The sequence below is a fragment of the Scyliorhinus canicula genome, chromosome 16 (assembly GCF_902713615.1).
Source record: "Scyliorhinus canicula chromosome 16, sScyCan1.1, whole genome shotgun sequence".
NCBI lineage: Eukaryota > Metazoa > Chordata > Chondrichthyes > Carcharhiniformes > Scyliorhinidae > Scyliorhinus > Scyliorhinus canicula.
In genome coordinates this window covers 100,256,639-100,271,230 of record NC_052161.1, presented here as the reverse complement: position 1 = coordinate 100,271,230, position 14,592 = coordinate 100,256,639, and the positions used below count along the sequence as shown (strand labels likewise).

The following is a 14,592-nucleotide window of genomic DNA, read 5'->3' as shown; positions in this document are numbered from 1 at the left end:
CAATATCAATATCTTCTGGCAGTGGACAATTAATTAAAGTAGACAATTTTTACCAATCAATTTTCCCGTTACTGAGGTGACTCATCAATAATATCTCAAAATCTAATAAACAAGGGAGAAAGTGATTACGGAAAAGGAATTGGCTCAAATAGTACGGAATCCTGCAATAATGTTTGCATGCCTAGTTTAGCATTCAGGAACAGGAAGCATGCAAATTCCTGCTACAAACTGGGATTGGGCTACAAAAATTTGTTTTTAGCTGGAGATGAGGATTAGCCAAGACAAAGCATCCTGCTTGATCGGCATCCCATCCATCACAATGAACATTCACTCTCTCTGCCACTGGTGAACAATGGCAGAAGCGTGCCATTTGCAAGAAGTACTACAGCAACCCACCTTCAACAGTCCCTTCCAAACCCCGACCTCTACCACTCGAAAGGCATGGGGAACAGATGTATGGGAACACCAGAACCTGCAAGTTACCCTTCAAGACATGTACAATCTTCACTATCGCCAATCCTTCACTGTCCAAATCCTGGAACCCCAGGACCGTGGATGCATACCAGATGGACTGCAGTGGTTCAAAAAGACAGCTCACCACCATATTCGCAAGGGTAATTAGGAATGGACAACGAATGCTTGCTTTGCCAGAAATGCACACATTCCATGATTTTTTTTAGGCTGGTGTGGGGAAAGCACACTGGAGCCTGAACTGAAATCACTAAAAAAGATATTGACCATAATTTAGTGTCTAAACTGGACTACACAACCCCCTATGACCTTGATTGCCATTCCAGAAATTCTTGTGTTTTCTTATTTGTGTCTTTCAGATAAACCTTCCCCGTCTTTGCCAAAAAGGCTTTTCCAACAGCTTGGCTGGTAATTCCCACAGTAAAGTAATAACAGTGGAACAGCATCCCCTGACCAATGAACTGCACACTTACTTCCTATGCAAGATATTTCCTGAACCAGCGTCTAGTGTTCGGACTATAATATAGTGCCTAATTGCTTGGTGGCAGAAACTGGTTTGATGTATTGCAGTCTAGGTGGAAACATAAAACCCCAGTTTTAATAATAGGTTACATGAATGAGCAAAACTGTGGCAAATATAGGTACGTGGATGTTCATCCACTTTGGAGTTGAAGAACACAAGCCTGAGCCGAATTTGGGGAGTGCAACTGCCTTCCTTCTACCAGCACATAGCCCCAGTTGCCATGCAGCAATGAAATGATTTTTCCTGGTGAGAAAAATTTGTTTTTTGTAGAATGGGTCAGGTATGAGCAGCATTCAAATCTTATGATCTTAAAGGATCAGCTTAAGAGTGACATTTCTCCACAAAACAGCACAGCAGTATCGAGGCCATGACACACTGCAAGAGCATGAAGATGCAAAGAATGATAGAAACAGTAAAACCCCTAGCAATAATGACCAGAATATCAGCTTAAAAATGATTCAAGACTGAATTCAAACATGGTGAAGAGCAGGCCAAACTATTTGAATCATGAACAATTAAGGTAAGGAAGCAGTACCTTAATTCCACATTTATTACACTTTCAAGTAGAAAGTTTGTTCAAATAGAATAGAATTTTGCAAAATTAGTGCATAAACAGGAGACCACACATCGCGAGAAGAGAAGGAAGGATGATCAGGTCATTATTACATTACATTGTGGAACTTGCTGCGTACAAATTGCTTCACATTCCCTATATGACAACTGTATCTACAAGTCAAAAGTACTTAATTGGTTGTAAAGTGCTTTAGGACGATTGGAAGTTGCGAAAAGCACTTTAGAAATGCCAAAACGTTCACAGATCTTTGTGCTATTGAATAAGTAATAATGAAGTGCTTCACCATGAATTTTCACCAACAGAAAAGGGTTTCCTAAACAATCCCCTTATTGAGTGTCATATTTAGTCAGAAATATTGCAATAAGACAATTAAACAATTAGAGAAATTAGCAAGACCCTAATTCCATAATCAGTCACTGGTCAATTTAAACCTTTTGGGCTATGCACTGGATTTTGCTATGGTTTTGATAAACTTACTTTCATTTCAACAGTAACTGCAATTCAAAAAAGTACAACATTGGCTATCGAGCACTTTGTGGTGCCCAAAGGTTGTAAGAGATGCTATATAAATGCAAGTTCTTTATCTGTTGTCCTACATGAAAATAGGTGCATTTAACAGTCAATGACGAACCTCAGAAGTGGTTATGTTTGAAATATATTCGATCAAATTTTAAAATATCAACATGTCAAGCATCGACAACACCACGGTGGTACAGCAAACTGCAAGTCAAACTAGCACTTTGCGTTGCCACAACTACATACAAGATCACGCTGTGCATTTAAGCACTGAAAAGAAAGCTACATAAAACTCATTGATAAAGCAACTTGGTTAACAAAGATATATTTCTTCTCTTATGTCCTTTGCATTTTTTCTTCACCATTCTTCTTTCAAAAAACTCGTTATTACAATTCACATTCAAATTGGCTGTAAGTAATGAAGGTTACTGCTCCAATTTGAGGTTTGAACCTTCACAATAGCACTACTAAAATAACACGGCAATTTTGCAGACATTCTGTTTCTTTGGTCTACAAAGACCTTTTGATCGGATGGGCATGGATACAATCAAACAGGATTCCACTCACCGTGCAGACCATCGTTTACGTGGACGCTATGGCTAGCCTTAAAGTGTGAATCACCATGGCCAAAAAAGTGGAAACAGAAATGAGAACCTGGAGTTTCTTTTTAGAATATTAAAATTCTGAATACTCCCATATAATTCTTAGCAAATATTCAGCCCTAAACTGCACAAAATGTTTAGATTTTACATAACATAAACACCGTCAGCTTTGAAAGGCAGGTTCAGCACTCAAATGATGAACAAACCTTCCAACAGCTTCACATGGGCAGGGTTAGCCGAACAGAGATAATTGGACAGCCAACTTCAGACACACAATGCAGCAGGATCGCACTGGTGAAACCAAAGCCCCAACATCCATCACCTTCTCTGCACTTAAATAAGGTGATTAACTATTTTCACTTCTGTTCCAGGTTAAAAAACATGTTTCCATTTTTTGTCACACACCACCACTCCAAGGCAAAAGAGCACCAAGCACATAGCTAGTGTCTGCAGCAGCAAAAACATGCAGGTCAGAAGTGTGGGCGTATCCACAGAACAAAACATAATGCAGTATTGAAACCAGATCACGGTAATCATCAATCAATGCTTCTCTTCTTCTGCATGCTTACACTCCATGCAGTCATTTTTGCACCACACAATGAACAGAGATCAAAGCTTTTGGAATATTTGCACCGTTTAGGCTGAAAGGATGAAATTACTGCAGGAACCGCATTTCACGGCACAATACAGTAGTGTTAATATGGACCCTCCCTTTCCGTCTAAAGCTGCGTGCAGTTCTACTGCAGTGCAAATACAAATGCATGCTTTTAACTATTGATGCAAGGAAGAGGATTGCAACGAGTTCAAACACTACATTAGATTGCTGAGCATTAATGCATGCACTTATTTCACAAGAATTATTTTCAGTAACATTATCAACGATAAATATATTCAAAAACAGGAAATTAACAAGACATAAACAATAATCACCTTTGAAATAGAATGTAGAGAAATTCCAGAATAGACAACACAAGCTTCAATTTATATAGAAAGTTATAGCTCTTGTAAACACATCAAAAGGTGTTTGTTCCACATACTATAAATTAATAAGCAAACATGACAGAGTGTTTCACAAGATCTCACCATCAGCAATGGCAGTCTATCTTTTTAGTTGATGCAGGCTAGAGAAGGCTTCCTGTTCCTCAAGTTTTTCACAAAATTATTTTACCTGTCTGAATAGGCACACACCTTTACTAAAACATAATGCTCTTAGTTTAACACCAGAGTAATAGTCTGAATGATGTGCTCAATTTATGTATTGGGCCTTGGATCTGATAATTGCCCTGAATCAAAGTGAAGTCTTTTACCTGAACCAATCAGTTTCAAACAAAATTCTTCAGCATTTATTGGGGTGAGTTCCCTGAAATAATTTCTTCAACACTGACACTACATGCTTATTAAAGAAATCACATTTTTATGATACACCACTTGCATTTTCTTCAATGATTTCTATTGTATGGAATGACTTCTATCAGGTAGTCTCTCTCATTCGTTAAACAAAGTTCAATTGCCACATACAGATGAGACAGGTGGAGATTATAGTAAAGATGGCTTCCCCAATACCTAAAGGCATACCATAAGTTCTCAGTTGTGTCTCAGTGGGTAGCACTCGCCTCTAAATCAGGTTTAGGTTCAAGTCCTACTAAAGGATTTGAACACAAATCAAAACTGACTTGCATCGTCAGAGGGGGGGGGGGGGGGGTCATTCGGATGAGGCCCTCAGGTGGATGTATGAACGATCCTAAGGCACCAATTCATAAAAGTTACCCCAGGGACTTCCGGTTGCGGCTATGACCAGCTAAGTCGCACGTTTGGCTGCTCCTGTGAGGAAGGTGTTTTCGGGCCGATTGGAGGGCCCCTAACGGCGCTGGAACGGCAATTCCCGGTGGGGGAAGGTTCCCAGAGGAGAACCCTGAAAGATTTATGGTCGTTACCCGAAGTGGGGCAGGAAAAAAAGCGGCAGCAGCTCCCCGAAAAAAGCGGGGGAAGAAATCCAAAATGGCGGCCGGCGGCGCACCCGAGGACTGGAGGAAATGGGCGGAGGAGCAGCAGGCCGTTCTCCTGCGCTTCTTCACGGAGCTGAAAGTGGAGCTGCTGGAGTCGATGAACGCGACGACCACCAGGCTGATGGGGGCACAGGCGACCCAAGAAGCGTCAATTCGGGAGCTGCAGCAGGAGATGGCTGTGAGGGAGGAGGAGGCCACGGTCCTCGTGGGAAAGGTGGAGGTGCACGAGGCACTCCACCTGAGATGGCAAAACCGACTGGAGGAGATGGATACCCGCATGAGGCGGAAAAACCTGAGGATCCTGGGCCTGGCAGAAGGGCTGGAGGGGTCGGACCTCCCGAGGTATGTGGCAGAAATGCTGGGCTCACTGATGGGGGCAGGGGCCGTCCCTTCGCCCCTGGAACTGGAGGAGGCCTACAGAGTAATGGCCAGGAAGCCAAGAGCAAACGAACCCCCGAGGGCGGTGCTGGTTCGGTTCCAGCGATTCAGTGACCGGGAGAGGGTGCTGAGGTGGGCCAAGAGAGAGAGGAGCAGCAAATGGGAGAACTCGACGGTGAGGATCTTTCAGGACTGGAGTGCGGAGGTGGCAAAGCGGCGGGCCCGGTTCAACCGGACGACGGCGGTGCTGCATGCCAAGAGAATCAGATTCGGGATGCTGCAGCCAGCGCGCTTGTGGGTGACCTATAAGGACCAGCACCACTATTTCGAGTCCCCGGAGGAGGCGTGGGCCTTTGTCCAGGAAGAAAAGCTGGACTCGAACTAGAACCAGGGGATACTTGGCGGTCGTTGCCGCTCTGGTACTTTAAGCTGGACACGTGGCTTTCTTTTGGTTGGATTTTCACTTGGCCGTATTTTTGGACCCTTTTTTTTTTTCTCTCTACCAGTTTTTTTCTCTCTTTTTTCTGTCATTTATAATGTTATGTTGGGTGGGCGGGGTGGGGGGGGGGGGGGGAGTGCCGGGGGTATGTGTTTCTTGTGGGGTTTTTGGTTGTTTTGTATTTATCGGCGTGAGATCGGGGACGGGGGTGGAACTGAAGATGGAGGGGCGGGGAGGGGCAGGGCGAAAGTGCGGGCTTTCCTCTGGTTTCCCGCGCACGGGGCAGAGGAGGGAGGGGGGTGGGAGTAAGGGGCGTGGTCAGCAATGGCTCCCTTTCCCGCGCTGGAGCGGGGTCAAGGAGGGGTGGTGAGGGGGGGGACGTCCCCCATGCCGGGAGGAGTCGGAGTGGGGCAGGGGCAGCCGGGTCAGCGTAAACCAGCTGACTTACGGAAGTACTATGGAGGGTGCATCGCGGCTAGGAAGGGTCCTAGCCTGGGGGGGGGGGAGGGGGAGGGGGGAAGGGGGGGGGCTACCGGGTTGCTGCTGAAAAGGCCAGGGAGGAGAAGTTGAGGACCGGAGGGGTGGGGGGGGGGGGGGGGGGGGGGGGCGCCATCGCCATGGGGAGCGGGTCAGAAAGGGAGGGCTGACTCGGGGCGAGCAGGTGACAGGATATGGCTAGTCGGCAGGGGAAAGGGGCGGGCTGCCCTTCGACCCGGCTGATCACTTGGAATGTGAGGGGGCTGAATGGGCCGGTCAAGAGAACGAGAGTAATCTCGCATTTGAAGGGACTGAAGGCGGATGTAGCAATGCTACAAGAGACCCATCTGAAGGTGGCGGACCAGGTCCGCCTGAGAAGGGGGTGGGTGGGACAGGTGTTCCACTCAGGACTGGACGTAAAGAACCGGGGGGGTGGCGATCCTGGTAGGGAAGAGGGTGTCGTTCGTGGCGGCGGAGGTGGTGGCGGATAAAGAGGGTAGATATGTCATGGTGAAGGGTAGGCTGCAGGGGGAGAAAGTGGTGATGGTTAACGTGTATGCCCCGAATTGGGACGACGCTGGCTTCATGAGGCGCCTACTGGGCCTCATTCCGGATCTGGAGGCAGGGGGCCTGATCATGGGGGGGGACTTCAACACAGTGCTGGACCCCGTGCTGGACAGATCGAGTTCAAGGACGAGAAGGAGGCCGGCAGCGGCAGAAGTGTTAAAGGGGTTTATGGAGCAGATGGGAGGGGTGGACCCCTGGAGGTTTGGGAGGCCGAGGGCGAGGGAGTATTCCTTTTTCTCCCATGTCCACAGAGTCTATTCTAGAATTGACTTTTTTGTATTGAGCAGGGGACTGATCCCGAAAGTACGGGAAGTGGAGTACTCGGCCATAGCGGTCTCAGACCACGCGCCACACTGGGTAGATTTGGAAATGGGGGAGGCGCGAGACCAGCGTCCGTTGTGGCGCCTGGATGTGGGGTTGCTGGCGGATGAGGAGGTGTGTAAGAGGGTCCGGAAGAGCATTGAAAGATATCTGGACATTAATGACACGGGGGAGGTGCAGGTGGGGATGGTATGGGAGGCCCTGAAGGCGGTGATCCGGGGGGAGCTGATCTCCATACGGGCACATAGGGAAAGGAGGGAGAGACAGGAGAGGGAGAGGCTGGTGGGGGAGCTTCTGGACGTGGATAGGAAATATGCGGAGGCACCAGAGGAGGGGCTGTTGGGGGAACGGCGCAGTTTGCAGGCTAAGTTTGACCTGTTGACCACCAGAAAGGCGGAGACACAGTGGAGAAGGGCGCAGGGCGCGATTTATGAGTATGGGGAGAAGGCGAGTAGGATGTTGGCGCATCAGCTCCGCAAGCGGGATGCGGCTAGAGAAATTGGGGGAGTGAGGGAGAGGGGTGGGAACGTAGTGCAGAAGGGGCCAGAAGTAAATGGGGTTTTCAGAGACTTCTATAAGGAGCTGTATCGGTCAGAGCCGCCGACGAGGGGGGGAGGGGGATGGGATGGAGGGCTTCTTGAACAAACTGAGGTTCCCCAAGGTCCAAGAGGAGCTGGTAGAGGGGCTGGGGGCGCAGATAGGGTTAGAGGAGCTAGTCAAGGGGATTGGGCATATGCAGTCGGGGAAGGCGCCAGGGCCAGACGGGTTCCCGGTGGAATTTTACAAAAAATATGCGGATTTGGTGGGCCCTGTGCTGGTGCGAGCCTTCAACGAGGCATGGGAGGGGGGGGCTCTGCCCCCGACAATGTCGCAGGCACTGATCTCTCTGATCTTGAAGCGGGACAAGGACCCCGTGCAGTGTGGGTCATATAGGCCTATCTCGCTCCTGAATGTGGACGCCAAGCTGCTGGCAAAGATCCTGGCTACCAGGATAGAGGATTGTGTGCCAGGGGTGATACACGAGGACCAGACGGGTTTTTGTGAAAGGGCGGCAGCTTAATACGAACGTGCGGAGACTGCTAAACGTCATCATGATGCCGGCAGTGGAGGGGGAGGCGGAGATAGTGGTGGCATTGGACGCGGAGAAAGCATTTGATAGGGTGGAGTGGAAGTACCTGTGGGAGACGCTGGAACGGTTTGGATTTGGGGAGGGATTTATTAAATGGGTGAAGCTGCTCTATTCGGCCCCGACGGCAAGTGTAGTGACGAATGGTAGGAGATCGGAGTATTTTGGGCTCCACCGGGGGACCAGACAGGGGTGCCCCTTGTCCCCCCTGCTCTTCGCACTGGCAATTGAACCATTGGCGATGGCACTGAGGGGCTCAGGGGGGTGGAGAGGGCTGACAAGGGGCGGGGAGGAGCACCGGGTATCGCTATACGCGGACGACCTGCTGCTATACGTGGCAGACCCAGAAGGGGGAATGCCGGAGGTGATGGAACTGCTAGCAGAATTCGGGGACTTTTCGGGGTACAAGCTAAACTTGGGTAAGAGTGAGGTATTTGTGATACACCCAGGGGACCAGGAAGAGGGAATCGGGAGACTCCCGTTGAAGAGAGCAGGAAAGAGTTTTAGATATTTAGGGGTGCAGGTGGCAAGGAACTGGGGGACTCTCCACAAGTTGAACTTCTCCAGGCTGGTGGAACAGATGGAGGAGGAATTTAAAAGGTGGGACATGGTGCCGCTGTCGCTGGCGGGCAGAGTGCAGTCCGTTAAAATGACGGTCCTCCCGAGGTTTTTGTTTTTATTTCAGTGCTTGCCCATCTTCCTCCCTAGGGCCTTCTTCAAAAAGGTGACGAGCAGTATCATGAGCTACGTGTGGGCGCACGGCACCCCAAGGGTGAGGAGGGTCTTCTTGGAGCGGAGTAGGGAGAGTGGAGGGCTGGCATTACCCAACCTTTCGGGGTATTACTGGGCGGCTAATGTATCGATGGTGCGCAAGTGGATGATGGAAGGGGAGGGGGCAGCTTGGAAACGAATGGAGAGGGCGTCCTGTGGCAACATAAGCCTGGGGGCCCTAGTAACGGCGCCATGGCCGCTCCCTCCCACGAGGTACACCACGAGCCCGGTGGTGGCGGCCACCCTCATCTGGGGGCAGTGGAGGCGACACAGGGGGGAAGTGGGAGGTCTGATGGAGGCACCGTTAAGAGGGAACCATAGATTCATCCCGGGGAACATGGACGGGGGATTCCAGAGCTGGCACAGGGTGGGCATCAGGCAGCTGAAGGATCTGTTTGTAGATGGGAGGTTTGCGAGCCTGAGAGAGCTGGAGGAGAAATTCGGGCTCCCCCCGGGAAACATGTTTAGACATTTGCAGGTGAAGGCATTTGCTAGACGCCAGGTGGAAGGGTTTCCCTTGCTCCCCAGTAGGGGGGCGAGCGATAGGGTGCTCTCGGGGGTCTGGGTCGGAGGGGGGAGGATATCGGACATATACAAAGTAATGCAGGAGGCGGAGGAGGCATCAGTAGAGGAGCTGAAAGCCAAGTGGGAGGGGGAGCTGGGAGAGCAGATAGAGGATGGGACATGGGCTGATGCCCTGGAGAGGGTTAATTCTTCCTCCTCGTGTGCGAGGCTTAGCCTCATTCAATTTAAGGTGCTACATAGAGCCCATATGACGGGGACAAGGATGAGTCGGTTCTTTGGGGGTGAGGACAGATGTGTCAGGTGTTCGGGAAGTCCAGCGAACCATGTCCATATGTTTTGGGCATGTCCGGCACTGGAGGAGTTCTGGAAGGGGGTGGCAAGGACGGTGTCGAGGGTGGTGGGATCCAGGGTCAAACCAGGATGGGGACTAGCGATCTTTGGGGTTGGGGTGGAGCCGGGGGTACAGGAGGCGAGAGAGGCCGGAGTACTGGCCTTTGCGTCCCTAGTTGCGCGAAGAAGGATACTAATACAGTGGAAGGACGCGAGGCCTCCAAGCGTGGAAACTTGGATTAATGACATGGCAAGCTTTATTCAGTTGGAAAGGGTCAAATTCGCCCTGAGAGGGTCGGTACAAGGGTTCTTCAGGCGGGTGGCAGCCTTTCCTCGACTTTTTGGCTCAAAGATAGGGTATAGAGGTCGCAACAGCAGCAACCCGGGGGGGGGGGGGGGGGGGGGGGGGCAACAACGGGTGTGGTGGGTTATTTATGGTTGTAATGCGGGCAAATTTGTTCGCAGTTCATGTTTGATGTTGATTGTTGCTTTGTTTGTTTTTGGGGAGGGGGGAGGGGGGGAGGGACAACGCGCGCGCGAGTTCGGGCGGGGGGGGATATTTGTTAAGAGGGAATATTTTGTAATATTCTATAGTTAGTTGGGGTAAATATTTTCATGTAAAAAAAATTTTCAATAAAAATTATTTTAAAAAAAAGTTACCCCAGGTGTCTTGACCACTGTTCATCCCTCAATCAACATCGCAAAACACAAGATTATCTGGTCTTTTTCACATTGCTATGTGTGGGAGCCTGCTGCACACAAATTGGCTGCCATGCTACCTACATTACTATACTTCATAAGTACTTCAATGGCTGTAAAGTGTTTTGAGACTTCTAGTGGAGGGTGCAAGTGCTTTTTAAAAAAAAACTATGCCTGCAGTTGGGATCCCTTCGACTCATTGAAGGTGAAGAACAAAAACTCTACTGGAGATGCTCTGACAAGCCAGTATTCCGATCAATAGTAAATTCTGCCTGCATCTGAGATTTTTCCAGGGGAAAGTTGACCGTGGGGGATGTAGATCATCTTTTGATCCCTCAAAGTCTCTCTGCCATGTACAAGGCATTGAATCATAGAATGAGTTTTGAACAGGAGGCCATTCAGCCTGTTGCGTCCATGCTGGCTCTACAAGAGAGTAATTCACCTAGTGCCACTCTCCCATTTTATTCCCCATAACCCTGCAAACGTGCCCTTTTCAGATAACGATCCAATCCTCAATGCAACAATTAACCTGCCTCCACAATATTCTCAGGCAGTGCATTCCAGCTCCTATTCAACTGCTGCCAAAAAAGTATCTTTTCAGGTCGCCATTGCATCTTTTGCAAATGACCTAAAATCGGTCCACCAAAAATCCTTCTACCAATGAGAACAGTTTCGCTCCATCAACCCTGTCCAATCCCCTCATGATCTTGAATCTCCTCTCAACATTCCCTTCTCCAAGTACAACAATCACAACTTCTCCAATCTATCTACATAATTGAAGTTCCTCATCCCTGGAACTATTCTCGTGAATCTTTGCTGCATCCTCTCTAATGCCTTCACGTTATTTCGAGGGTGCAGTGCTCAGAACAGGATGTAATACTCCAGGTGCGGTCTAACCAGTGTTTTGTACAGATTCATCATTTGCGCTCAATGCTCCACTCATAAAGACCAGGATTCTGACTGCTTTATTAACCATTCTCAACTTATCCTGGCACCTTCAATAATTTGTGCACATATGCATCCAGTTCCTCTGCTCCTGCACCCCTATTAGAATTGTACATTTAATTGGGCTCAGGAATGCAACGTGGGGCCCTGCTGCCTTCTCGCCCCCGCTTGATTCAGTCGGGACAGGATGGCCCTCCCGTCTGGACATAGAGACCCTCAAGCGGCAATTAATATGAAACCAGCAATGACAGGAGGAGATGCGATGTGGGGAGCACGAAAAGCAGACCCTATTGAGTTTACTGGCAGGCTGATTGAAAGGACCTGGCATCCGGAAAATGGGGGGAGGGGAAGGGGCACTGAAAACCATCCCCGTTCATGCTTCCGACCCGCCCTCTCTCCCCTCACTCACCTTTGGCCGACAGTCTATGGTTTATCCGTGGCCTCTGATGGGTGCATTACTGGCCGTTGCCATCACTGCATAAGCATCAATGGCAACAGGGTGCTGCCATCCTCTGATTTGCCCTCGCCCTCAGGGAAGGCCCAATGCTTTCCTGCTTAAGTGCCTGATGGACACATGACGGGGCAGAGGGTCTGCAACTGGGACAGCTCAAGGTTCCCACAGGCTCTCTAGCTGGCAGGTGAGATCCCTATTGCAGACATGAAATTCACCCATCATTTCTAAAAGCCTCCACACCACCAAAGTTAAACTGACTGGCCTGTGGTTGATGGGCAAGGCACAAGGGTGTAACATTTGCAATTGTCCATTCCCCTGCCACCACCCTGTATCGGAGGATGAGTGGAAAATTATGGCCAGTGGCTCCAGTTTCCACCCTCACTTCCCTCAGTTTCCTTGGATATATCACATCTGATTCTGGTGCCTCATTAATTTAAGTAAGAAGTCTTACAACACCAGGTTAAAGACCAACAGGTTTGTTTCAAACACTAGCTTTCGGAGCACTGCTCCTTCCTCAGGTGAAGGAGCAGTGCTCCGAAAGCTAGTGTTTGAAACAAACCTGTTGGACTTTAACCTGGTGTTCTAAGACTTCTTATTGTGCTCACCCCAGTCCAACGCCGGCATCTCCACATCATGACTAATTTAAGTACAGGTAGCCTATGCAATAAAGAGTAGGTCAGAGACAAGGAATCCTATGGTGAGTAACTCCCCTCCTGTCCATCATTTACAAAGCACAAGTCAAGAGTGTGATGGAATACATACTTTGGATGGCTGAAGTTCCAATATCACTTGAGAAGCTTAACACCATCCAGGAGAAAGCAGTTTGCTTGATTAGTGTCCCTTCCACAAACATTCAATCCTTCCACCACCAACAACAGTGGCTGCAGTACGTACCATCCACAAGATGCTCTGCAGGAACTCACCAAGGCTCCTCAGGCAGCACCTTCCAAACCCCAATCGCTACTATCCAGGAGGACAAGGGCAGCAGATACACATCCTGACTTGGAAATATATCGCCCTTCCTTCACTGTCACTGGATCAAACTCCTGGAACACTCATTAGTGGGTGTACCTGCACCTATGGAGTGCAGCAGTTCACCACCATCTTCAAGGGCAACTTGGGATGGCAATAAATGTTGGTCGAGCCACATCCCGTAAAATGGATTAAAAAGCCTTCCAACTCTAGCCTTAGTCATTTTAAACCTGCGCTCTCTCCCTTAATAAAGGCAGGTACCATAGTCATGCCCCTGCCCCCATACATAAATCCACTTTTTGGTCCCTAATTTCGCCCAACTCCTCCTTTTATCAAATTTTTACTATTCATATACCTATTGGGAATGTTTGTATTTCCTTTTATGTTCACTGCCAGGATCTTCTCTTCCCATATTGGGAACAACCCAGCAGCAAAGTCATCAAAACTATCAGTTTCAAATTACATAGTACCCTGGCTTAGGATGTACACAATCCTGAAACTAGTTTCTGAACTCCATCAGTGGAGTGGAAGAAGTGGTGTTGTTGCTGGGCTTCTAATGCAGAGACTCAGGGTAATGCCCTGGGGACCCAGATTTGGTTCCCATTGCAGATGGTGAAATTTGAATTCAATGAAAATGTGGACTTCAAAGTCAAATGATGGCCATGAAACCATTGTTGAGTGTCGTAAAAATCCATCTGGTTCACTAATATCCTTTAGGGGGGAAAAAAAATCTGTCGTGCTTATCTGGCTTAGGGGCAGCACAGTAGCACAGTGGCTAGCACTGGGACTTCACAGCACCAGGGTCCCAGGTTCGATTCCCGGCTTGGGTCACTGTCTGTGTGGAGTCTACACGTTCTCTCCGTGTCTGCGTGGGTTTCCTCCGGGTGCTCCGGTTTCCTCCCACAGTCCAAAGACGTGCAGGTTAGGTGGATTGGCCATGATAAATTGCCCTGAGTGTCCAAAAAGGGTTAGGAGGGGTTATTGGGTTACGGGGATAGGTTGGAAGTAAGGGCTTAAGTGGGTTGGTGCAGACTCGATGGGCTCCAGATCCAAAGCAATGTGGTTGAATCTTAAATGCTCTCAAGGGCCCACATTCCATGAAAGAATAAAATAAATATCACCACCAATATAAGGACTGTGGGGAATCAGGGACAAGGTCCAGCAGCAACTCAAATCAATATTTGTAGCATCAGCAACATTGACTACATCTCAATTAATTTTCTAAACTACTAGGTTAATGCATAGCAACATCACAGTCATTTATTTCTAGAGGACAACATTCAGCAACTGGGTCTCCAAGTGGATCAAAAATCTTGCACTCTTCAGACTGCAAACAATTTCTAGCCAAGGTGCACCTCTTCAACTGGCCCAGGCTGAAGCACCTTGGCTCAAACTTTTTTGGAAAATTAGTCACCATCAAAAGAAAACTAGTGTTCATTTTGGTCGAGATTTCCAAAATCTTTTTTTTTTTTAAATACCTTGAGATTATGATGCCCTCGGAGGGGCAGGAAGTAGAAGTAGTAGTCACAATGGGTGTGGCCTTTGATCGAGTGGAGTGGGAATATTTGTTGGAGGTGTTGGGTTGGTTTGGGTTCATGGACTGGGTTCGGCTACTGTATAGGGCACCGAGGGCTTGCGTCCAGATGAACAGAACGAGTTTGTGGTGCGAGGCAGGGGTGCCAGGTCTCCCCGTTGCTTCTCGCCTTGGCGAGAGAGCGCTACACAAATTGAATTTGGTACGGTTGGTGGAGGGAATTAAGGTGGATTTCAAGAGGTGGGATTGTTTGCCGCTATCACTGGTCGGGCGCGTGCAGACGGTTAAAATGTGCCCAGATTCTTGTTTGTATTCCAGACCTCCCATCTTTGTCCGAAAGTCCTTTTTAGGATGGTACACTG

General features: G+C 48.8%; 1 protein-coding gene across 30 annotated transcripts in view; it reads right to left on the bottom strand.

The window, feature by feature from the left end:
- Positions 1–14,592, bottom strand: part of LOC119979278 (eukaryotic translation initiation factor 4 gamma 3-like) — a 504,690-nt gene that overhangs the window by 269,862 nt on the left and 220,236 nt on the right. Inside the window, exon 1 of one of the 30 annotated variants that reach the window (XM_038821304.1) lies at positions 2,652–2,678. The exons of the other annotated variants lie outside the window; for them this stretch is intronic. Within the exon in view, the coding sequence (XP_038677232.1) occupies positions 2,652–2,663 (12 nt within the window). The 5' untranslated portion in view covers positions 2,664–2,678. Of the gene's footprint in view, positions 1–2,651; positions 2,679–14,592 lie in introns of those variants that run through there. 30 annotated transcript variants of the gene reach the window in all.